The sequence below is a fragment of the Pituophis catenifer genome, unplaced genomic scaffold, assembly GCF_029215685.1.
Source record: "Pituophis catenifer annectens isolate HBS135680 unplaced genomic scaffold, rPitCat1.0.hap2 SCAF_14, whole genome shotgun sequence".
Lineage (NCBI taxonomy): Eukaryota > Metazoa > Chordata > Lepidosauria > Squamata > Colubridae > Pituophis > Pituophis catenifer.
The window spans coordinates 1631499-1656351 of record NW_027256894.1 but is presented as its reverse complement, the minus strand read 5'-3'; the positions used below and the strand labels follow the sequence as shown (position 1 = coordinate 1656351).

The 24853-nt window shown below is 46.3% G+C and overlaps 1 protein-coding gene across 2 annotated transcripts in view; it reads right to left on the bottom strand.

The window, feature by feature from the left end:
* The window catches only part of RASGRF1 (Ras protein specific guanine nucleotide releasing factor 1), a 75574-nt gene that overhangs the window by 11338 nt on the left and 39383 nt on the right, over positions 1-24853 (bottom strand). Inside the window, exons 9-23 of one of the 2 annotated variants that reach the window (XM_070953583.1) lie at positions 24550-24668; positions 23798-23958; positions 23431-23497; positions 22550-22555; positions 21506-21636; positions 21129-21211; positions 15689-15937; positions 12925-13298; positions 11932-12057; positions 11497-11670; positions 11154-11260; positions 10950-11062; positions 10565-10625; positions 8094-8197; positions 7378-7462 (exon numbers count right to left, since the gene is read on the bottom strand). In XM_070953583.1, the coding sequence (XP_070809684.1) occupies positions 7378-7462; positions 8094-8197; positions 10565-10625; positions 10950-11062; positions 11154-11260; positions 11497-11670; positions 11932-12057; positions 12925-13298; positions 15689-15937; positions 21129-21211; positions 21506-21636; positions 22550-22555; positions 23431-23497; positions 23798-23958; positions 24550-24668 (1960 nt within the window). The remainder of the gene's footprint in view (positions 1-7377; positions 7463-8093; positions 8198-10564; positions 10626-10949; positions 11063-11153; positions 11261-11496; positions 11671-11931; positions 12058-12924; positions 13299-15688; positions 15938-21128; positions 21212-21505; positions 21637-22549; positions 22556-23430; positions 23498-23797; positions 23959-24549; positions 24669-24853) is intronic. The other variant, XM_070953582.1, reaches the window with a different exon arrangement.

The following is a 24853-nucleotide window of genomic DNA, read 5'->3' as shown; positions in this document are numbered from 1 at the left end:
AAGCACAGACAAGGTGTTTCTTCAGTCAATGTCAACTGTCTAAACTGTCACCCAGCATATTCACAAAAGAGCTCTTGAACTGCAATGTTTCTAAATTCATTGGGGCCTTTTGAGGATCACCGCAAAAGGAAAGGTTGCTTTTTGTAGCACTGTCCTCTCCAAAGGAAGCAAGAATTCTCTGGCCAGGAAAGGACCAGCCCTTCCATGCCACTTCTACATCCTCAGAAGAGAGGGAGATTTTTGGGGCGGTACAGGAGAACGGGGCTCCGTTCTTTCTGTCTGAATTTTTGCATCTGGAGGCCTGTAGAGGCGAAGTTAGCCTCTGGAGGGGTTGGTGTTATTGAGGGGATACTCCAGAGGCGACAGGGAGAAGAGCGATCCCCCATTTCAGCAGGAGGAACCCCTTGAATCCAGCGCGAAAGAGACCGGCTGTAATGGTTGGGTCCGGAGGGGTGACAGCCTGATTGAATGGCGGAGGAAGCAAAGAGTGGGAAGCAATGAGAAGTATTGGCAGAGAGTGATAAGACAGAGTGAGATACCAGGTCGCTTTTCTAAGTTGTTGAAACCTACAAGCTGATAGACAAGTGAGTCTCCAAGGTGGGAAAAGCAGCACTTTAGTGGTGGGAGCAAAATTTTGAGAAGATAGAATCAGTAAGCATGGCAGAAGGAGAGGAGGGTGTGATCTGACAATTTGAATGGGTGCTGTGCCGGAAAATTGTACAATTAGACTGACCATCGAGACTGAATTTGTGGCTATCTATTTTGAGAGACTAGCTATTGCAGTGAGCAGTTCAGGAAAGGAATATGCACAAAAAAGTTTTTTGATAGAGATGGAGACGTTAAGGTTCTGGGAGTGAAGAGAAGTGACAGTGCAAATTAGAGGGAAGCTGCCATCTTGGATTCGGAGAACGGAGAAGTGGCAGATGAAATAGTGAGACTTAGGAGCAAAGAACTCTGGTGAAGTTTGGGAAGGACTTTGGATTGGATGCACCCGCAATCAGCTGTGTATATATACTATATTTAATATTCAATTTATTTATTATATTGATTGTATAACTGAATATACATATATACATGTATACATATTAGATATATTTTTGTATAGAAACCTGTTTTATATAAACATTTTATATATACTTAATATATATAGTTCTGCATATTTAAAACATGATACAATTTCCAATTACTATAATTTATGTATTTAGATTAGAATTGATACTGTTATTGGTAATCAGAACTGTTGGATTATGATATTAACTATTAACTAATTAATTAACTATTAATTTTAGAATATAATTGTATTATACTAAAGAGTAATTTATGAAGTGATTATTGCTATAGGTTTAAGAGAGGATAATATAGTGTATTACATTTACCTTTTTTAAAATTATAATGGACATACAATGAGTGTGTAGAGTAGGAGGAATTTTTACTAGAGAAGAGGATTCTGGAGAAAATAAAGAATAGGCAATTTATGTTACTGTGGAAGAAGTTCTTTAAGAGTTTAAGTATGACAAGCACGATGACGATCATGAAAACTGCAGAGAAAGCTGCACAAATGATAGCTTCCCCATCGGGACAGAGATCAATAGGAGACATGCTGGGTGTTGAGAAATCAGGACCCTCACTAAGTTTACAGAGCATGTAGTCAACGTTGAATATGATCCAAGAAGTGATACTAAAAATGTAAGAGTCAATAGGTAAGAACCATGAGGAAATGAAGAGTGATATGGGTGAAGTGAAAGAAGATATATGGAAATTAGATGACAGAATGGGGAAAATACAGGAGACAATTGCCAAAAATGAACAGAGAATAAAGACACTGGTGGCAAGAACAGAGCAAACGGAGAAGAAATTGGAAGCAATGGAAGAAAGACTGATGGCAGTGAATCAGAACCTGGAGGAGGCAATAATACATCTTGAATTGGAAAAATCTGCCTTCTATCTGAGATTTCAAAATATAACAGAAAATAAAGAAGATATTGTGAACCTCATTACAGAAATGCTGGCGACACTTTGCAGATGAATAAACTTGAAATGCAGAATGGCATTGATGAAATATACAGAGTCCATACTAATTATGCACAACACCATAAACTACCATGGGAAGTTCGCAAAAAAACAAAAACAAAAAACAATCAGGAATGAAATCTATAGAAGGACATGAGATGTCCATTGACTTATAAGGGGAAAGAAGTTTTAACTCTTAAGCAGGTACCCAGAAGAATTAGAGAACAAAGGCTATAACTTTCTCTCTTCACAATTTGTTAAGTATAAGATAATATTTCAGTGGCTTATCCCTGAGGGTATGTTGGTATCTTGGCAGGATAAAAAATCAAAATCGATACCCTGGACAAAGCCCAAGAGTTTTACGAACATTATATAGCAATAGATGAGGAACAGGATAGTATAGAAGAGATAGAGGGTAAAAGCTAGGAAGAACAACAAGTAGAAGAAAAGGAGTTGGACAAAGAAGTAAGAGAGAGGACTGAAAGAGAACAACAGGAAAGGGAGGGGACAAAGATGAGGACACAATGGGAGATAAGACCAAGGAGAGGAACGAGGACTACCAATAAACAATAATATGGAAGAAGAAATTAAGTTAATATCAATTAATATAAATGGACTGAATTCTCCGGTTAATAGAAAGCAAGAATTCTCTAAACTCCAAAAGCAAAACATGGATATTACATGTTTACAAGAAGTCCATATCAAAAAACAGCAAAGTGGCATCCTAGAATCTTCTAAAATAGGGAAACTCCATTTGGCTCTGGCACCAAAAAAAAAAAAAAAAGAGAGAGAGAGAGAGGGAGGCAGTATACATAAAAGAATGGTTAAAACCGAGACAGATATACGCAGATGATGAAGGAAGAACACTATTAATTGAAGTAACAATAAGGCAAAAACGAACACTATTGGCAGTTATTTACGCACCAAACACTAATCAGAGGGAATATTATCAGAAACTACATAGGAAAATAGTAGAATTAGACCTGGAGAATATATGTTTATTAGGAGATTTCAATGCTGTAGTGGATCCCAAAATAGTGGTAAAAAAATAAGAAGAAGAGGAAAACATTGCCGAACACCTTCTTCGAAATGATGCAAGAGCTGAATTTAAAGGACATATGGAGATAACTAAATCCACAGTAAAGACAGTACACCTTTTTTTCCAACTTGCATAATTCACAGTCTAGGATAGATATGGTGTGGATGGATTTGGAATTGGGTAAAAACATAGCGGAGGTAGAGATAATATCAAATACATTGGCGGACCATAATCCTTTAATAATGAAATGGAAGGGAAGAACAAAAAAGAGAGGGAGATGGACCATGAATCAGAGAGTGCTAAAAGAAAAAAAATCTGTCCAGCTGGATTTCTTTTTGAAGGAAAACTTAAATGAACACACAACACTACAAAATCTATGGGACACAACTAAAGCTTACATTAGGTTTTAACAATAGCCTATGTGGTGTTAAGGAATAAAGAAAAAAAGGAACAACAAACAGAACTACAGGAGAAACTTGAAGAATTGGAATTTAGGATGCAAGAATCCCCATATGAGAAAATTAGTGGAGAAAAAGAAATGATTAAGCACAAAATAAATTTAATTTCACAAGAAGAAATGGCCCAAAAAGTTAGATTGACGAGACAGAATTTTTTTGAACATGTTAACAATCCAGGGAGATGGCTGGCCTATAAATTGAAGAAGGAAAAAGAAAAAAAAATAATACACCAATTACAGGATGAAGAGGGGAATACATATTACCAGATGGAAGAGAAAACGAGTATTGCCCAAAAATTCTTTAAAACTCTGTATAGTCAAGAGAAGATACAGAAAGAAGATATCAAACTGTATCTAAACGAGAGGAGCCTCCCTATATTACCATATGTAACAAATGAAATGTTAAATGAACGATAAAACTCCTGGACCAGAGTTCTATAAAGAAATACAAAAGCCATTGGAAATATTACTATTGGATGTATACAACAAAACTTTAGAACAGGCAAAACTACCAAAGTCTTGGACAGAGGCATTAATAACGCTCATTCCAAAAGATAACACAGACAAACAGCAAATTAAAAATTATAGGCCAACCTTGCTGCTAAATGCTGACTACAAAATATTTGTTACAATAATGGCCAACAGAGTCAAAAAAATATTAAATGAAATTATTCATTCTGACCAAAATGGGTTTCTACCCAACAGGCATCTAAGAAATAACACATGGATTATAATGATTATATTGGAATATTATGAGGCTCACTTGGAAAAGCAAGCGGCACTGATATTCGTAGATGCTCAAAAAGCCTTTGATAATTTAAATTGGAATTTTCTTATTAATCAATTAAAAATTATGAACTTTGGGGAAAAATTCACGGGAATGATTAGGGCAATTTACTCCAACCAATCAGCAAAAATAATATTAAATGGGGAAACAATAGAAGATTTTTGTATAACCGAAGGGGTTATACTAAAGATGTCCCCTATCCCCCCTTTTATTTATTCTATCGTTGGAAACATTATTGATACAAATTAGGCAAAAACAGGAAATAAAAGGATTGAAAATTAAAAAGGAAGAATATAAAGTACAAGCCTTTGCAGATGATTTGGCCTTTATCATAGAAGATCCCCTAGAGACGGGAACCATATTCTTATAGGAAATAGAAGAATTTGGTAAAGTAACAGGGCTTAAAATAAATAAAGAAAAAACTAAAATACTAAGAAATTTACTAACAGGCAAAATGAGGAATTGGAAAAGAAATTGGGATCCAAACTGCCAAAAAAGTGGGAATTTGGTTAACGGCGAAATGCTCTTCGATAAAAGAGGACAATTAATAATAATAATAATAATAATAATAATAATAATAATAATAATAATAATAATAATAATATTTCTATATTACTATTGTACAATAAATTAGTACAACAGATACAAAAACATTTGGATAATTGGGCAAAATTACAAATATCGTTAATTGGCAGAATTGCCACAATAAAAATGAATATATTACCTAAATTTTTATATCTCTTCCAAACGGTACCAATAAAATTGGAGAATTTTTTTTTTGAACAATTAAATAAAATAATAACAGAATTTATTTGGTTGGGGAAAAAAGCCTGAAATAAAACTCAAACTTTTGCAAGATTCTAGAAGGGGGTTTTAGCCTCCCTGATTGGGAACTATATTATCATGCGGCAGCCATGACATGGCTTAAAGATTGGATTCAATTGAACAATAAAAGGATATTAACATTAAAGAGCCACAACCTCCAACTCGGCTGGCACACATTCCTTTGGGAAGGGAAAAACAAAACCCACGCCTATTTTCAGAGACACTTAGTGAGAGATGCCTTGATAAGTATCTGGAAAAAAATTAAGAAAAATCATTTCCTGAAAATTCCAATTTGGCTATCAACAATGGAAGCGATGATTTACCCAAACGTATTAGATTTAAATAAGGTGGTGAGATATTCAGAACTATTAGATGAACAAGGAGAATTAAAATCTGATCAGGAATTAAAGAATCAAGGAATAGTTTAGTTTTAGTTTTAGTTTTATTGAATTTGTATACCGCCCTACTCCCGAAGAACTCAGGGCGGTGAACAGGCACAAGATAAAATACAGAAATACAAAAGTTAAAACAATTTAAAACCAAATTAAATAATATTGGCCCATGACAATTAAAATCCCAATAAATTTAAAACCAATTAAAATTTCAATTTAAAATTTTAAAAAGGGGAGAAAAATTAGGCCAGGCCGGCTTGCTGGAATAAGAGGGTTTTAAGAGCATGGTGGAAGGTGCGCAGATCCGGGATCCTCTGTATCTCCGGGGGGAGCTCGTTCCAGATAGTGGGTGCAGTGGATGAATAAAGATTGATTGGTGTCCCTATCTCCAAATTAGGACAAGATATAAAAAAGATTTAGAATAGTATGGCATCTATGGAAAACAATTGGAACTAGATAAAATATTAGGGATAGGGGAAAAAATGATTACCAAAACATATAATCTCTTCCTAAGATTTAAAATGGAAGAAGAAAATGTGAAGGAGACAATGATAAACTGGGCTAGAAATTTTGGATACAGTATTGAATTAGATCATTGGGATAAATTATGGGAGAAAAATTATAAATTAACGATGTCAGCAGCCTATAAGGAAAACCTCTACAAAATGTTCTACCGTTGGAATTTACCATCAGCCAGATTGGCCAAAATGTTTCCAAACCGCTCACCCGAATGTTGGAGATGTAGCTATAAACAGGGAACTTTCTACCACATGTGGTGGACCTGCCCTAAAGCCAGAATTGGCATAAAATAAGGGAATGGTTGGAAGAAATTACTGAACAAAAGATCAAACTGAAGTCAGAACTATTTTTATTGGACATTATAGATGGGAAAATGGCTAAAAAATTTCAATATATAATATTACATATACTAACTGCAACCAGAATTGTTTTCACTCAAAATTGGAAACAGACTAATATTCCTTTAGAGGCAATGATAATAAGAAAAGTATATGAATGTGCAGAGATGGGTAGGCTCTCAATAGAATTGAAAGAGAGAAGAATCAGAGTACTACCAAGTTTGGAGTAGATGGTATATATGGCTAGAGAATAGAAGTAAAATTACTGTATAAGAACTATATAATATTGATGATAATATGATTGTATCATAGTTATGTGTAAATATAACTATAACTAGTTGAATACCTGTGCTCCGCTATGAAACGATGTGATCGGGCTTGATAAATAGACACTTAGAGTTTGAAAATTAATGAGTAGTTATGATTGGCCACTCCTCTCCCCTTCTCTCCCTCAGGCTGGCCCCATAGATTCTCTCCTATCCCCTTCTCTCCCTCAGGGTGACCCCATAGATCCTCTCCTCTCCCCATTCTCTCCTTCAGGCTTGCCCCACAGAAGCCTGTCCTATGCTATCCTATTCTCTCCAAAGTTATTTTCATGTTGGGAGGGGGAGTAGAATGTCTAACTAATTAGCATCAGAGCATGTTATAATAATATAGGAAATACTAATGCTCTGATGGTTATTTTGAAAAATCCTTTCTTAGTGAGCACCTAGAAACCAAGAGGAACATACGTGGCAAATTTCAAGTTTGTAGGCTTTACAGTTCTGGAGATTTTGTGATTAATGTTTGAGTGGTTTTCGCTTTTATCTACAGTATATAGATTCAAATGGCTGTATAATATAGGATAGTGACACTGGTGGGATTCAGCCATTTCGCACCACTTCGGGAGAACCAGTTGTTAACTTTTTGAGCAGTTTGGCAAACTGGTTGTTGGAAGAAATTATTCCTGAATTCTGAGCTGCTCCCTCCAAAACCTCACTGAGACTTGGACCCACAGCAGTGGCACTCACGTCATTGAAGTGTTTTGTGTTCATCAGGATATAGGGTGTTCGTTCATTCTTTTCCACCTTCATCCATCCTTGTCCAAAGAATTCTCTGAAAACAAGAGGTCTCGGGATGAGCTGGGCCCTCTCCAGAATTTCTCCCTGCCTGGCCCACCTTGTTCTGCACAGGAAGTTCTTGACGAAATGGGGGTCTCCCAGAGGTGGGTTTCAGCAGATTCTGACCAGTTCTAAAGAACTGGTAGCGGAAATTTTGAGTAGTTTAGAGAACCGGTAGTAAAAATTCTGACTGGTCCCGCCCCCATCTATTCTCTGCCTCCCAAGTCCCAGCTGATCAGGAGGAAATGGGGATTTTGCAGTAACACTCCCCTGGAGTGGGGTGGGAATGGAGATTTGACAGTATCCTTCCCCTGCCACGCCCACCAAGCCATGCCACACCCACTAAGCCACACCCACAGAACTGGTAGTAAAAATTTTGAAACCCACCACTGGGGTCTCCTCCTAAGGTCTTTGCAAGTGGATGCGGGGAGAGGCAGACTTACTCCCACAAGCCCCATGGATATGATGGGGGTGACAGATGTCTATGACACATTCATCTTCATCTTTGTTTGGACCTGTATTTGCAAAATCACCCACAGGAACACCCCTCCCCCCATCTGAATGCAATTTTGCAACCTTCATCTTGACTGCAATCCCAAATGTGTGGCAAAGGGCTCAGTACTCACTCGTAGGGTATTGTCTTGAAGACCAGGTGATCCAATAAGGTAAGCTGCTCAGCTATTTCTAAAGCTGAGTGATTTTCAAAGGGTTCTGCCTTGACCCCCATAGCCTGAAATGGAAAAAGAAGGGGCTGCTTGGATGGGGTCCCCAAATGAAGGTGAAGCAAAAGAAGCTGCTCAGATATGTTGAGCCAGAGTGAGCCGGATCCTGACGGACTCAGCCTCTTCCCGTTCTTGTGGAGGGAAGGGGGTCATGCCAAGGCCAGGAACCCCAAAGGGCTGGGACTTTGTGGTAGGACACTCCAGTCCACAGGCAGCAACTCCAACCACACTTCCCAGAACACCCCAGACCATATATGAAGGAAGCAGCACCAGATACTCAGTGGGGGGCAAGCATGGGGGGGAGTGGATTCAGGTGAAGTGCATGCTGTGGCCAGGAGAACTTTCCACTCCACTTCCCAGCAGCCTTGAACCTGGCAGACTAGCAGGGGTATATGGGGGCAGGAAGGAGTGGGAGGGAAGTGCCCATCTGACCTGCCGCCTGATCCCTCCCTGACAGCTGAGACCCATGCCCAGTCAGGGAACCTTGGAGGGGGATCAAGAAGGCCACACCAAGGGCCTGGTGGTGAAGGAGAAGTGGAGGAGGGAATCCAGGCCCTTCCCTTGCATTTGAGCCCCAGAAGCTGCTGATTCAGAGCAAGGCCTTAGTCTGCAAACCCTCCTGCTCCATCAGGCCCAAGCAAGGCAGGACAATGGCACTTCCAGTTCCTCGTCTTCTGAAAAAGGCCAGGAAATCAACAGAACCACTGAGCTCCAGAAAAGAGACCCACCTTGCTTGAGGTTCATGTTTCCTATGATGGAACCCTGGCTGTTCACATAGGACAAACCCAGGAAGTCAGAAAGGTTTAAAACCCTCCTGAGTCTGGATAGATTCTTGCTCCCATTAACTCAGCCCATCGACACAGATATTGCACAGCAGTCATTCTTTGAAGGCAGAGGAGGTTAATCCAAAGAGGCAAATGCCGCTCAGCCCAGGAGAGATGCCAGGCTCTCCGGCACTCTTCCTCCAGCGCTTGGCAGACAGGATTCATAGGGTGGGCAAGAGGAGCACACGCATGGCAGTAAGTCTCTGCTTCTTATCCCGGCTCACAGGCAGGCACGAAGAACCCAGTCCTCTTCTTAAGAACATCTCCAAATAGGCTGACATGCAGAGAAGCCTTAAAGCACCCATTATGCTCCTTAATCTTCTCAACTCCACCCTTCCATAGGAATGGATCAAAATAGATGCCCCTCAAGTTGGGTGTTATAAACAAATGGCCCCCTTGGGGCCCTGAGATGCTCCCCCAAAGAACCTCTGTCCCTCCCATGCTGGGGCCAATGCAGGTCACCAGTCTAGTCTAGTGGTTAAGGCGCCAGGCTAGAAAGCGGGAGACCATGAGTGCTGGTCCCGCCTTAGCCATGAAAGCCCACGGAGCGACCTTTGGCCAATCACCGGGAGACAATGCGTTCTAGTTCGCCTTAGGCATAAAAGCCAGCTGGGTGACCCTAGGCCAATCATTCTCTCTCAGCTCAACCCACCTCACAGGATTGTTGTTGTGCGGAAAAGAGGAAGCAAGGTATAGTGCAGGGCTGTGGGCTGGCCACGCCCATGCCCAGTTTAGCGAAGGGGAAAAAAGTCTAGATACGTCACGTGATGACGACGTGAGTTTGACACCCCTGGCATAGTGAATATGCCTTGAGTAACTTGCAAAAATAATAAAGGCAGGACATAAATAAATAAATAACTGTCTGCTGAAGTTAGAATTAGAAAGAAGAGCCAGGGTAGTGCTGCCCAGTTTAGACTGAATTGAGTTCAAATTCCCACTCAGATGTGCTTCTGCTCAAATCTCTGACCTACTTATATGGTTGCTATCATGAAGCAGCCTAAAGCTGAGGCTCAAGAGGTCGCAGATTGGTCTAACCCTAACTCAAAGGGTACCAAGAAGGGAAGATCGGGCAGATCTCATCAGACCTCTTGGGGCCTCAGTGGGGCTCAGGCAGCAGTGAAATCCACTTACCTTGGCTACCAATTCAGGAATGCATAGTGCGTGTACCTCTTCTGCGCATGCACAGAGGGTCAAAAATGGGATGTAATGACATCCCAGCGGGTTGGTCGAGCCTCCCACCACTGGCGCTACCAGTTCGTGCGAGCCGGATAGATCCAGTCGGATTTCACCGCTGGGCTCAGGCCACGCCAAGGCCTCTCTTGCTGGTATTCTGACTTTACCTTCCCTTTTGAGGTGACTAGAAGACAATAACCTCCCCAACAATCCATAACTGTTCAACTTTATGCCAATCTTCACAATTACATTGTTACACAGGTAATACTGGACTCGCTTTGTGGACTATTGAGCCCAGTGTTGGCTCCTAGTTTAGGAAACGAACCAAACTAGCACAGGCTTCTTTGTGACCTGCTTGGGGACCCCAGAAGACATTACCATTTGCAGAATCTCTTCCAGGGTGATCTGGTTGTCTCCGGGGTCATCCTGGGTCAGGGTCCTGGCAGGCAAGTAGAAATGGAGAATTGCAGCAGTGAGCTTCCAGTGACAAAAACTGGGAGGCTTCAGCTTATTTTGGGGAGGGCCTGGGTTTCTCTGGCTCTGAGCTTCTCCATCCAGAGCCTCTCCCTTGTATCAGAAAGTCAAGCCACGAGACCAGCCGCTTGCCCTGAGCTGACGGTCCAATGAAGTGCAGCATTTGGGGCAACCAGGACTCGGGGGCCAGGCAGGGTCCCACACAGTCTCCTCCCTGCCTTGCATTAGGAGCCCCATCTGTGGTGAGAGTGAGAGGAAAACTCTGCCTTTTGGGACCTGCATGACCTGCCTTATGATATTGCCAGCGGCTTTTCTCTCTTGAGTCAGGAGTTCTGGGTCATGCATCACTTCCTCCAGAAAGCTGATCACTTTATACTTCAGCTCCTCCTTGGTTTCAAAGTCCTGTCAAAGGGATATTTGCCATAAGCCCCAGTGAGGCCCAGCTGGTCAGGCAAGCACAGCCCACTTCAGCCCGGGGTCTCCGATCACGTACCTGAGCATGCTTGGAGACCCAGTGCCTCAGGACGTTGAGCACCCGGTTGGTCGCTGCCCTCCTGATCACAAACTCTTTGTCGCTGTTCCTTTGGTCAGAAGGAAAGCCTGCAGGGCAAGAGAGAGTCAGCCTGGAAACCCACCAAGGACTAGGGCTCTGTGGGGCCCAAGCAGGATCAGCAAGAGGCCTGGAGGAGACTTGGTGGCCTGTCCTGGAAGATGGCTCCAGCCATTGCCTGGTCTCCTCCCACAGGCAGCAGTCCTTCCAAGGCTCGCCGGAAGGATTGCGGGGCCTGAGAAAGAGAGGAACCACCCAGCCCAGAGGTCCCTTCCTCTTCTCCCACCTGCGCTGGCCAACGACATTCTGCGGTACTTCTCTTTGGTCGGGGTACCCTCGTTGGCTCCGGCGGTGGCAATGGCGAATGCAGAGGCAGCTGAGAGAGAGCTGCTGCGGCTGTTCTCCAGATCTCGGCAAGAAGGCATCACCACTCCATTGTTATAGGAGAACAAAGGGAACTCTGCACAGGGGGAGGCAATTGGGATCTGAATCCAGATTCCATCTGGCACGTCTCTCCAATGGGCTTCCCGGGTGGATCAGAAACCCTGCCCGCTTGGGAAAAGCAGCCCCCAGAGGCTGACCCTGACCCTTTGCGACTCCATGGGGGCCAGAATCAGCCTCACCCACAGAGGCTCCCTGTTAGAAAGCCCCAGAGTGGCCGCCTGCCAAGAGTGAAGATGGCTTCTCTGGGACCCCTCCCCCTCCCCCACAGCCAGCTTACCTGAAGAGTTCTTGCCTCTGAGCAGTTTAGGGGTTGTTGGAGACTTGGTGGGCGATGCCTCTGGGTCTGCGTCCTCACTCTGGGCTGCTTCAAAGGCAGAATCTTCTCGGGGAGACTCTTCGGAGCCTGGCAGAAGAAGCAGTAACAGCTTTAGACATTTCTCCCAAATGTTCCTGATGGGCAAGTTGTGGGAGGAGCAGGAGCAGGAAGGAGGAGAGGTGGAGGAGGAAGAAGAGGAAGAGGAGGAGGAAGAAGGAGGAGGAAGAAACAGGAGGAAGAAGGAGGAGGAGGAAAAGGAGGCTTTGAACGCAAGGTGGCTGAAGGTTCCATGCTTGTCAGCCCCTCTCTGCTTTCAGCAGATTTACCCAGGTATTTGGGAGAGAAGCCATTAGCTTGGGTCTGTCCGATCTCTTCATCCGAATTTTTTTTAAAAAAAATTTATATGCCGCCCTTCTCCGGAGACTCAGGGCGGCTTACAATGCATTAAGCAATAGCCTTCATTCTTTTGTATATTTATGCAAAGTCAGCTTATTGCCCCCACAATCTGGGTCCTCATTTTACCTACCTTAGAAAGGATGGAAGCCTGAGTCAACCTTGAGCCTGGTGAGATTTGAACTTGCAGTAATTGCAGACAGCTGATGTTAATAACAGTGCTTTAGTCTGCTGCGCCACCAGCATTAACCCAATGCAGAAAGCAACACCAGGAATCCAAAGCCCTGCGATGCCCAGGCCTGCACTGGAGAAGGTGGTCCCAAACCTCTTCCCAGGTTGGCCTGTCTCCTGAGATTTGGGGGGGGGGAGGTATGAATTCTCACTGCCACATCTACCCGCCCACCTGGCACCTTTCCACTAAGCCTGACGTGTGAGAAAAGAGAGAGCTCCACCCCCGGAGCTGCTGTCTGGCTCCTGGACGGTCAGAGAGCAGAAGCTGAAACCGTCCCTTTTGGGCTCCTCCTGACCACCTTTTGCTCCTCCCCCCCAAAAGGCAGTCACCTGTCTTGCTCAGAAGCGCTTCCTCTGCCTTTTCAGTGCTCCCTTCTCCCTCGTCGGATATCTTATTGGAGTAGCTGCCGGAGACGTAAAGCTTGTTGATGTCCACAGTGGTTTTGCTGAAGGGCGACATGGCGGAGGAATACATGCTTGCATAACCATTGGAAGAGCAGCTCAGGGCCGCCAGCTCCAGGGCCTTCCCTCCTGTGATGATGGGAATGTTCAAGGACAGCTTCCTCCTCCGGCTTGGTGAGGATGACTTGGTGATGGACAGAGGGGGAGGGGAGGAAAACTTCCGGTTGGCACGTGGAGACTTGGGGGGCTCTCCATAGAGGAGTTTGGTGTTCTGGCTGCTGGCAAACAAAAGCTCCAGGGACCTGGCGGAAGACATCCAGGGACAAAGCTTTCACCAGGGCGTCTCTTTCCTCCTCTACGTTGCGTCCCTTAATGACACAACTGCCTGAATTCCTCAAACACCGCATGACTTTACATAATCTCCCAAGAGAAGAGTGTGAGCCCCAAATCCCATTAGAAGAAAATTCAACTAGTATGAGCTTGTTCAAAAAGGTGAGGTCAAGGGCCCCCTTTCCCCAGGCCTCTTCTTTTACCGTGAGATGCAGGTGAATTAACAGAATGGATGGAGAAGATCAGGAGCTGAGGAGTGGCGGTTCATCCCCCCACCTCAAATGGTGAGACTCAATCAGGCCAAAACCCCTCCAGAGATCTGCAATTGGATGCAGCACTGATCCTTGGAGCAGTGGTGAAATCTAAAATCTGTTACTACCGGTTCTGTGGGCGTGGCTTGGTGGTGGTGATGGGTAATGTGACTAGGTGGGCGTGGCCAACTTTTTTTAAAAAAAACTTTTAAAACCATTTTTTCTACAACCTCTTCAAAGAGGTTGTAAAAATGCTTTTAAAAGGCTCTGATGATCCCAGCTGAGTTGCCTGATCAGCAGAGGCTTTTTTTCTTTTAAAAATGTTTTTTTAAAAAAAATGTTTTTAAAAGAAACAAAGCCTCTGTCGGTCAGACAACTCAGTTGGGATCGTCAGAAGCTTTTAAAAGCATTTTTTCTACAACCTCTTTGGCTGAAGAGGTTGTGGAAAAAATGCTTTTAAAAATAATTTTAAAAAAGCCTCTGATGATCGCGCGGCTCAGCTGGGCTTGGGGGGGGGCAGGGATTTTTGCTACCAGTTCTCCGAAACACCTACCGCCATCGTTACCGGATCGGGTGATCCGGTCCGAACTGGGAGCATTTCACCCCTGCCTTGGAGGATTCATAAGCCGAGTACAGGCAGTCTATTTGTTCTGTGACCAGTCAAAGATATAGAGCCACTGAATGGACGGATTCACAACCAGTCCCCAAAGTTATGGCTGCTACAAGCACCCTCTGTGGTCACATGATCAAAATTCAGGCACTTGGCAGCCCACCCGCAATTTATGACCACAGGAGCGCTTCGGCTCCTTCCACCAGCCTCTCCCCCCATCTATGCCCTTTCGGCCCCCCACACACCAGGGTCCCTGCTGGCCCAGTTGACCTTTGCCATCTTGGTGCTTCTGCTGCTGACCAAGCAGGCCGGCGGCTGGAGGAAGCTGAGGCAGCCCCTGCCTTCCTGAAGCTCAGGCTGAGGAGGACCAAGGCCAGGATGCCAAGGAGGGTCCAAGACCAGGTAGTATTCAATTAACAACACAAACCAGGAGGTCCCAGGATTGCCACCACTAGACGGTGTCCTGCTTTATGAGTGCATTGTTTGGTGATAGAAGTTCCAGTCTGGTTTTAAATGGAGAACTACTTGTAGCTTTTATGATGCAGGCAGGTTCCATGTTTCCCCAGGCCAGAGGGAGCAGGCCACTGCCAGCCACGCAGTGAAAAGCTTCGCATGTTAATGGGGGCTGTAATGCTGGATGCTGCTGAAAAAGTGGGATTGGTCCATGAAGAAGCCCCCAGGTCGAACTCTAACTCTCCTGCCAAACCGAGCTGGGGGCTTAGGACACTGGGCTGCCTCTCTCAGGCTTGGGAGAAATTTTTCTGCCAAAGGTTGTCTCTAGATTTCTGAATATGGTCTTACTTATTCCTTCTGTCTTTCTATTAAGCATGCATGGTGTTGTAAACACAATCAAATCAGTGAAACAAAGAAGCATCTGAAAAGGCCCGGATGGCCCCAGCTGAATTTCCGCCCCCAGGACGTTTGGGTAATGTTTTTGGAGAAGTCCTGGGCTTGGATGGAAAGAGGGCTTCCCAGGACCTTAGGTAGGAACCAAGGGACGGGTATAGTGAGGCTCCACTCTATATCTCTGCCCCATCTGAAGTGGGGAGGACTGATGAGATACTTTCAGTTGCAGCTTCATCAAGCAGCCCCAGTCCTCGGGGGTGGGGGGAAATCAGCCATGGGTGCTTCCATTTCTCTAAGCAAACCTGCACTAATCTGAGCGGCTTTTCATGACTTTTGGGATCCTGTTGGTCTATTTCATATGGGATTTGACCTGCCTTTCTTTGGGAAATTATCTTACCCGGCATTTTAGATGGCATGCCCCAGCTTGCTATATTTCAAGAATCACAGTAGGCAGGAGGCTCCTTGGTAGCTCTCATCTCACTAAAGCAAGACGCCCCAGATATCCTATCAAATGTCCCTCAGACCAGAAGGAAGCTGATCTCAATCTTTCAATCTCTCTCTCTTTCTCTCGCTCTCCCTCTCCTTCTCTCTCTCTCTCTCTCTCTCTCCCCCCCCCATATTTTGAGCTTCACCCATGTGGCTGCCAAAGACTCACCTAGCAGGAATTGCACTGATTGGTTTCTTGTAGATGGTGATCAGCTTGTCCAACACAGTCATCGCCGTGGTGAACACCCGGTACGAGTGCAGGAAGGTGTTGAGAAAGTCAATGCTGAGGAATCTCAGGTCCGTCAGTCTTTCCAGGAGACGCCCCACACTGGCATAGCGGATCTGGAGGACTTTGCAGGAGTTCATGGTCTTGCTGAATCGAATGTCCACGTCGTCACAGTACAGGCTAGTGTCTGACCTGGAGAACAGAGAGGGACAGAGAGAGGAAGCACAGCCAACCGGCCTCGTCTGGGGTGACTGTAGCTTTCCAGGCACCAGAGATGCTCACTGGCCTGAACCTCCAAGGGCTGGAGAGGAAGCTGGCTGGGATGCTGGGGCTTGCAGTCTGAAATGAGTTCATGCTACTTCTTATTACAGAAAATCCCAAAATGGTTTACAACATTATTAAATAATAGATAACAATCCAGCTATAGTTAATTCATTTCTTCCATTTAAATTGCATTTACTTGCTAGAGAAATTGATATAATTTAAAGTAATTTCCAGGTCTGTTATTCTGTTATTCTAAAAGACTTTTGGCTCCAGCCAAAAAACCCCAGTTTTCTCTCCATCTCTCAGGTTCAGGCCAGTAAGACACTGGTGGGCATCTCTGTTGCCTGAAAAGATACACGTGCCACAGTTTTTGCCCTGTCCTCACATAGTTCTGGAGCACAGTCCACACTTTGCTATTCAAAATAGAGCAATTAACCCAGAAGAACTTCTGGTACCAACTCCCTGTGTTATTGATGGCTTTGTTGGCAGGAAGCCTTTATAAATTAGGGGTTGCATCAAAAATACCCCCAACAATTCTAGACAAAGGCAACCCCTCCCAGCAAGCTGAGGTATTTTCGGCTCAATAGAGCTGTGGATGGAGCCCAAGGATAAAACCCGAGCCGAGCCCGAAGATCAGCTGTTTGTCAGTAAAAAGACTGAGGGCGGTGGGGAGAATGTCAACATCAAAGCCTGGCTGTCATGACCGGGTCAACCACTGAGTCTAATACAGCTGATGAAATGGTTGGCGAGACGGTGGCAACAGCGACTCCGGATAGGATGTTGATAATGATGCCTGGGCTAATAGGCGCTGCATGTAGCAACACGGCGGCGATGATGTCTACGGCAAGGGGGGTTACCACAATGGCGAGGGGAATGGCGCTAATGGCAGCGACGGCGACGGCAACACCAGGAGGCTGCAAGGAAGCCCTCGTTGTTAATAGAGGAGAGGGCAATGCTGCAAAGGCTATAAATGTTAGGATCCCTTCAACCTCTAGGGATCTGTTGCACTCCTCTTTCTTGAAACTCTGAGGACTTATTAAACTAATTGAACTAAGTAGCCTGAGCAAGGTGATGGATAGGGACTGAGGATTACAAACAGGAGATGATGACTTACTCTCCCCCTCAACTGTCCCTCTCTCCTTTATCAGATCTATTACGACCACTCAGCGTTAACTTGCAATCTTAGATCGATCTGTAGCTTTATTTACCACCTATTCCCCAAGATTACCCTGATTATTTAACCCTTAATACTTTGTCCAGTGGCTCTGCCTTACTTTTTTGATCTAATCCTCGGCCATTGCTGGTATCAGGACTGGAGGAGATACAGACATCGAGAGTCTTGGATTATGGGGAGATAGACCACCTTCTCTTTGTTTGTTTCAAATGGTTTGGTCGCTGTGAGAGGACGTCCCTTTGAGACCTCTATCCCCACCTCCTTTGGATGGACTTACTACAACCACAAGACTTCCCATCGTCGTGAGAGGGCGATGATGTTCCGATGTATTGACATTTGTAACATACTGGTCTCCCTTTTACATCTATTTCCTCCCTTATTTTAAATTACCTGTCTTAACCATCTCTAACACTCTTAGAAGAAAATGATCCTTCATCTCCTTCAACTCGCTCCTATCTTTGATGTATTCAACTGCGGAGCTCCTTGCACTGCGAGATTCCCCCCTCTCAGTTATCAAGGGCCGCCCTTGAGGACGGGTTTTGGAACCCTGAGAGGTGGCTTGCAAAAAACCGACGGCTTTGGGGGTTTTTAGATAAATCTTTAAGTTCTATTTTAAGGGGTTCTGGGAGGGATTGTGGGAATGGATCTGGGGGGATCCATAAATCCACTGAAAGGGGTAATGGGTCTGATAATCATGGTGGGGAAGATGGGGACAGAAATCTGACAAGGATGCAGGGGGATGAAGCGATGGGCATTAGTATAGTAAGTGGGAGGGGCAGATATGACAGCTGCAGGGGGCCATATTATGTTTCGGGAGTGCACACTCGATGTTTACGAGCGATTGCTCACTCCGACCCCCAAAGCACTGCTCGTTTCCCGGGTTGTTCAGAGTCTCAGACCCTGGGTCTACGGCTGATGTTATGTAATGCCAGGTCAGTGGTAAATAAAGCCCCCCTCATTCATGATCTTATTTCAGAGGGGGGTGCTGACCTGGCAGGGATTACGGAGACCTGGTTAGGCCAGGAGGGAGGAGTTCCCCTTGTGGAAATGTGCCCGCCAGGTTTCCGTGCATTCCATCAGCCAAGGACTCAGGGAAGGGGTGGGGGAGTGGCAGCAATCATTAGAGAAAGTCTTTGCCCGAGGGAGGCCACTGTTCCTCAAATAGCCGGATGTGAGTCCCTCCTTGTGAAGTGGGGTCGGGGGATTCAGATGGGCCTACTGATTGCGTACCTGGCTCCCTGCCACGTAACAGCGGTCCTGCCTGAGCTGCTCGACATTATAGCCGGGGTGGCGGTGGAAACCCCCAGACTTATTGTTATGGGGGATTTTAACCTGCCATCCACTGGTGAGATGTCAGAGATGGCTCAGGAGTTCATGGCTTCCATGATGGCCATGGACCTGACCCAGGTAGTTCAAGGCCCCACCCACTTGGGGAATCACACTCTGGACTTGATTTTTGTCTCTGATCAGTGGCTGAATGATCTAAGAATAGGGGATATAGACATCAAACCCTTGTCATGGTCTGATCATTCTCTCCTTCACATGGACTTTCAAGTCACTTCCACCCACCGCAGGGAGACGGAACCAACCAAATGGTTCCGTCCCAGGTGCCTGATGGACCCCGAAAGGTTCCTGATGGAGCTTGGGCCATTTCCTGAGACTCTGGCTCACAACTTGACTGAGGACCTGGTGGTTGCCTGGGACAGGGCGGCTACTGGGGCCTTGGACTGCATTGTGCCTTTGCGGCCTCTGACGCAATGCCGATCTCGTCTAGCTCCTTGGTTTTCCGAGGAGCTGAGAGAGATGAAGCGTCGGAAAAGACGCCTGGAGAGCGATTGAAGGACAAGCCGATCTGAATCTGACCGAACACAGGTGAGATCTTATATTAAGACCTACCTAGTGGCGATAAGAGCGGCGAAGTCTAGCTACTTCTCCACTCTTATTGCATCTGCAGAGAACCGCCCAGCTGCGCTGTTTAGGGTGACCCGCTCCCTACTTCAGGTGGGGGTACGGGAAGATCCCTTAAAGGGTCGAGCTGAGGATTTTGTACAATTCCTGCATGATAAAGTCGCTCAGATTCAGGAAGGCCTGGACTCCGATTGGGTAGATCCAGGGGAGGAGACGGGGGCAGGTCTTGAGAGCGTTATCTGGGAAGAGTTTGACTCTGTGGCTCCTGAGGACGTGGACAGGATTCTGGGCAAGCTTAACGCTGCCACATGTTTATTGGACCCGTGTCCCTCCTGGTTGGTACTGGCCTCCCGGGAGGTTATACGAGGCTGGCTCCAGGGGATTATAAATGCTTCTCTGAGTGAGGGTGTCTTTCCCGCCGCCTTGAAAGAGGCTGTTGTGAAGCCCCTCCTCAAGAAGCCTTCCCTGGACCCGGCTATATTATCAAATTATCGTCCAGTCTCCAATCTTCGCTTTGTTGCGAAGGTTGTTGAGAGTGTGGTGGCGCGACAACTACCCCGATACCTGGATGAAGTTGTCTATCTGGATCCGTTCCAGTCGGGCTTCAGGTCACGATACAGCACGGAAATGGCATTGGTCGCATTGGTGGATGATCTCTGGAGGGCTTGGGACAGAGGTTGCTCCTCTATCCTGGTCCTATTAGATCTCTCAGCGGCTTTTGATACAATCGACCATGGTATCTTACTGCACCGGCTGGAGGGGTTAGGAATAGGGGGCACCGTGCTTCGGTGGTTCTCCTCCTTCCTCTCTGACCGTTCGCAGTTTGTGTTGGCAGGGGGGCAGAGGTCGACCTCGAGGCACCTTATTTGTGGGGTGCCGCAAGGGTCAGTCCTCTCACCCCTTCTGTTCAACATTTATGTAAAACCGCTAGGTGAGATCATCCGTGGTTTTGGGGTGAGTGTTCATCAGTATGCTGATGACATACAGCTATACATCTCCACCCCAGACCACCCCAATGATGCCCTTGCTGTGATGTCCCGTTGCCTGGAGGCCGTGCGGATCTGGATGGGGAGAAACAAGCTCAGACTCAAGCCCTCCAAGACCAAGTGGCTGTGGCTTCCGGCGTCCCGGTATAGTCAGCTGGTACCATCACTGACAATAGGGGATGAGATCTTGCTCCCCACAGAGAGGGCCCGCAACTTGGGTGTCCTCCTGGATTCACGGTTATCTTTAGAAGATCATTTGACGGCCGTGGCCAGGGGTGCCTTTTATCAGGTTTGCCTGATCCGCCAGTTGCGTCCCTTTCTGGATCGGGACGCCTTGCACACGGTCACTCATGCCCTAGTTACCTCCCGTATGGACTACTGTAATGCTCTCTACATGGGGCTCCCCTTGAAAAGCACCCGGAGGCTCCAACTGGTTCAGAACGTAGCCGTGCAGGTGATTATGGGCGCAGCTCGTTATGCCCATGTAACACCTCTCCTACGCGAGCTGCACTGGCTCCTGGTGGTCTTCCGGGTGCGATTCAAGGTGTTAGTTATCACCTTTAAAGCGCTCCATGGCTTAGGACCTGGGTACCTACGAGACCGTCTTTTGCTACCAATAGCCTCCCACCGACCAGTTCGTTCTCACAGGGAGGGACTACTCAGGGTACCGTCAGTCAAATTATGTCGACTGGTGACTCCCAGGGGGAGGGCCTTCTCTGTGGGGGCTCCAACCCTTTGGAATGAACTGCCCCTGGAGATACGGAATATCCCTGATCTCCGTGCTTTCCGCCATGCCCTGAAGACCCTGATGTTCCAATAGGCGGGGCTAAACATATGAACATGTGAATGATTTTTTAAATGTTATCTAATTCTGGGTTTTATTTAATTGACCAAACTAAGTAATAATTTTAATTAGCAATTTTATGATGTTTGTGTGTCTATATTTTTCTTGACTGTACACCGCCTTGAGTCCTATGGGAGAAAGGCAGTATAGAAATATAATAAATAAATAAATAAATAAATAAATAAATAAATAAACTGCATTCCTTACTTGATCATCTGCGGAACAGAAACTTTTGAATTTTCTTCAAAGGCGTTCATCATGAGGCCATTACATCGGATGTTGTCTACACACTGAAACAGGGAAAAGAGATTTCAGGAAGCAGGAAGGAGGGGATGGGAAGCAGTTGTGCTCTGCTGGTTTTCCCAATGGATCTTTGGGAGATGTGTGTGTCACTTGTAAGCATTGGCTCATTCGGCAACTACTTCCTCTTCCAAATGTCATTCTTCATCTTTGATTTAGTCCAGAGGATGCCTTGAATGTTGAAAAACAGTGAAGGATTCTCCTACAGCCCCAGGTCCTAACATCCCTAACCCTGCCTGGAAAGAAAGTGTTGGTTCTTCATGGTGTAACTGTTCTTTCCTCACCTGGCTGATGTCGCTGGTCCATGCAGCCTTTTCTTGCCTGGATGATGCCACCAGGATTATGGTATAAGGTGCGCTGTCTTTAGGTTCCACCATGATCTTGAAGTCAAGGTGCTCCGTATCTTGCCCAGATCCTTTATGTTGTTATTTTGAGGAAGGAGAGAAACAATTTAAGAAGATGATCACGGGAAGAGAAAGCATGGGGGTAAGTGAAAGGAAGGGAATAAGCTGGGCTGGGCCTTTAGCCTCCAACTTGTGTGGCAGGACATTCATTTTGGTGCAAAATCCTTTTCACTTGCTTAAGGACTGAAAGGGCAGCTCCTTCATTGTGCAGCAGCCACCCTTTCACTGCTAGTGCAAGAGTGTGATAGCAGTAACTGAGGGGATCTTAGGGTCCCAGTGGACAATCACTTAAATATGAGCCAACATTGTGCAGCTGCTGCCATCAAAAAACCAATGCAATCTTAGCCTGTATTAACAGAGGGATTGAATCAAGATCACATGAAGTGTTAATACCACTTTATAAAAAGTGTGGTAATCCCACACTTGGAATATTGCTTCTATTTTGGTCACCATAATATAAAAAAGATGTTGAAACTCTGGAAAGAGTGCAGAGAGGAGCAACAAAAATGATTAGGGGGCTGGAGGCTAAAATATATGAAGAAAGTTGCAGGAATTGGGTACAGCTAGGCTTGTGAAAGGTAAGATGGATGTGGTGGCTCAGTGGCTAAGACACTGAGTTTTTCGATCGAAAGGTCGGCAGTTCAGTGGTTTGAATCCTTAGTGCCGCGTAATGGGGTGAGCTCCCGTTACTTGTCCCAGCTTCTGCCAACCTAGCAGTTTGAAAGCACGTAAAAATGCAAGTAGAAAAATAGGGACGACCTTTGGTGGGAAGGGAACAACGTTCCGTGCGCCTTTGGCGTTTAGTCATGCCGGCCACATGACCACGGAGACGTCTTCGGACAGCGCTGGCTCTTCAGTTTTGAAACGGAGATGAGCACCGCCCCTTAGAGTCGGGAATGACTAGCACATATGTGCGAGGGAAACCTTTACCTTTAGGCTTTTGAAAAGAAGGACTAGGGGAGACATGATAGCACTATTTCAGTATTTGGGGGGCTGCCACAAAGAAGAGGGGATTGACCTATTTTCCAAAGCACCAGAAGGCAAGATAAAAAACAATGGATGGAAACTAACCAAGGAGAGAAGCAACCTGGAATTAAGGAGAAATTTCCTGACAGTGAGAACAATTAACTAGTGGAACGACTTCTCTCCAGAAGTTGCAGGTGCTCCATCACTGGAGGCTTTCAAGTCGAGATTGAACAGCTACTTGTCTGAAATAGTATAGGGTCTCCTGCTTCAGCAGGGGATTGGACTAGAAGACCTCCAAGGTCCCTTCCAACTCTGTTATTCTGAGAGGGACAGATGAGGCAGCTGGCGCTTGGAGGAAGGGAGCAGGAGAGAAATGTTCCCCTCCTCCCCACAGCAGCTCCAGGCTTGTGCTGTGCTTGTGAGATCAGCTCCCAGGGTCATGAACTGAGGCTTTCTTTGAAGTGGGAAACCCCATTAAAAACCTTCGTTTAGCAGTGGGGGCTGTGGATCTTTTCCTAGAGCTGCCTGCTGCACTCTCCCTGGCTTCCTGCCTTATAGATATGGGGGAATGGCAGCCAGGCAGTCTCTCCTGAGGCAGACTCTCTCTGGACTCCCTACTCCCAGTATGCTCATGTCAAGCGTCAACGGAGGAGGAGAGGCTGTGTAAGTGCATAGGGCTTATGTGGGGACAGGGGACCCAAGTGATGCTAAGGCTGCAGAGGACAGCAGGGAACCAGGAAAGAGCTTAAGGGTGGGGTGGGGGGGCTTGGGTCAAATGTAAGCTGGGCTGGGTGGAAGAGCAGCGGGTGGGAGGGTGGGGTTGCTCCAGGGATACATACGGTCCTCATCCGTGCTTTCCGTATCTTCCACCAGCGTGCAGTCAATGAGTGAAATCACACCGCCATTCTGGAGAAAGCACAGGGGAGGCCTTACGTGAGAGCCTCTCGTATCCCCACTGCTCCCTGACCCTCCTGCTACGTCTCCTCCACACCACGAGAAATGCTCAGTCACTGTCTGTCATATGCACTTGGCATCCTGCTGCCATGTGCAGCCTCCAGTCATGACCGGGGGGTGTGTGTCTCCCTCACTGTACAGTAGCTTCTGTAAGGATTGTGTGGCCTTCTGTATGGGAGGCTGGAGACCAATGCACACACACCCCAAATATATTCTAGAGTAACCTGCTGCTCGACGTTCTGCCTCTCTCACCTTTGTCAAGTGCAGCTTCCCTCCAGAGCCCCGGGTGCAAATGATCAGGTGCTTGGAGAAGAGGAAGCACTGCCTCTCCCCCTCCTTCCTCAGGGACAGGGAGCCCAGCCGTCCACGCGTCACTTTCCCCTTCTCAGACATTGGCACTTGGATGAGGGACCCTGCGGGAGAAGAGGCACTGCCGTCACAGCCCTCGGCCCTGGGGACACCAGCTCCTCTCTAGCAGCACCTAAAGACAGCAGGTCAGGTGGCAGCCCATGGTGGGGACCCTGTGCAGCCCAAACCTATGCCCAAGGCTTTCAGAGCAGGTCTGGGTGGACAGAGGGGGAACCTGAGAAGAACAGGACTGAAAACTTCCTGCAATGGTCTGACCGGTCAAACGTGCAAGTGTACTGACCCTCCCAGCCATTGACATTTAGCAGGACCAGCAGCAGGAAAGCTATAGAACCCCTCATGTTCTAAATTGGGGAGCCTTTCCCCAGTGGATTCATCTGTGGGCATGGTGACAGGCAGCCCATGAAAGGAATCGGTCTATTCCTTGATGGCCGTCAGGCCTTCTGATAGAAGCAGATTTTTTGCTTAAATAACTCTTGTCCTGAACTTCCCAGCCTTGAACTTCTCTGGACAAGCCCCTGGGCTGCCTGAGAAAGAGGAACTGCTGAGCCTCCTCAGGGCTCCCTCTGGGACTGCCCTTTCCTGGAGTATCTCCAGCTCTTTCTGGAGCTCTGGTGGCCAGAGGACTCATGTGCTACCTTGTCTCACAAAAGTCTGGCTGGTGTCCAGGAGGATTTCACAGCCTTCCGTAATCATCCGCTCGATCGCCAAGTTCTTCCGAATGTTTTCTGTTTCACTGACTTCATCGTGCATTATCCTGCATGGGAAGAGATCAATCAGCCTGAAACCAGGGTTTTTCTTGCTGGACAGTAGCTTTATACATGGCAGCTGCAGCGAGATTATTTGTTCCAAGATAGAAAGACTCTGAAATGCCCCTAAGGGAAGTAGGGTGGTGAAGATGGCAGAATGGCAGAGATTGCAAAATTTACTTGTTTGATCAGG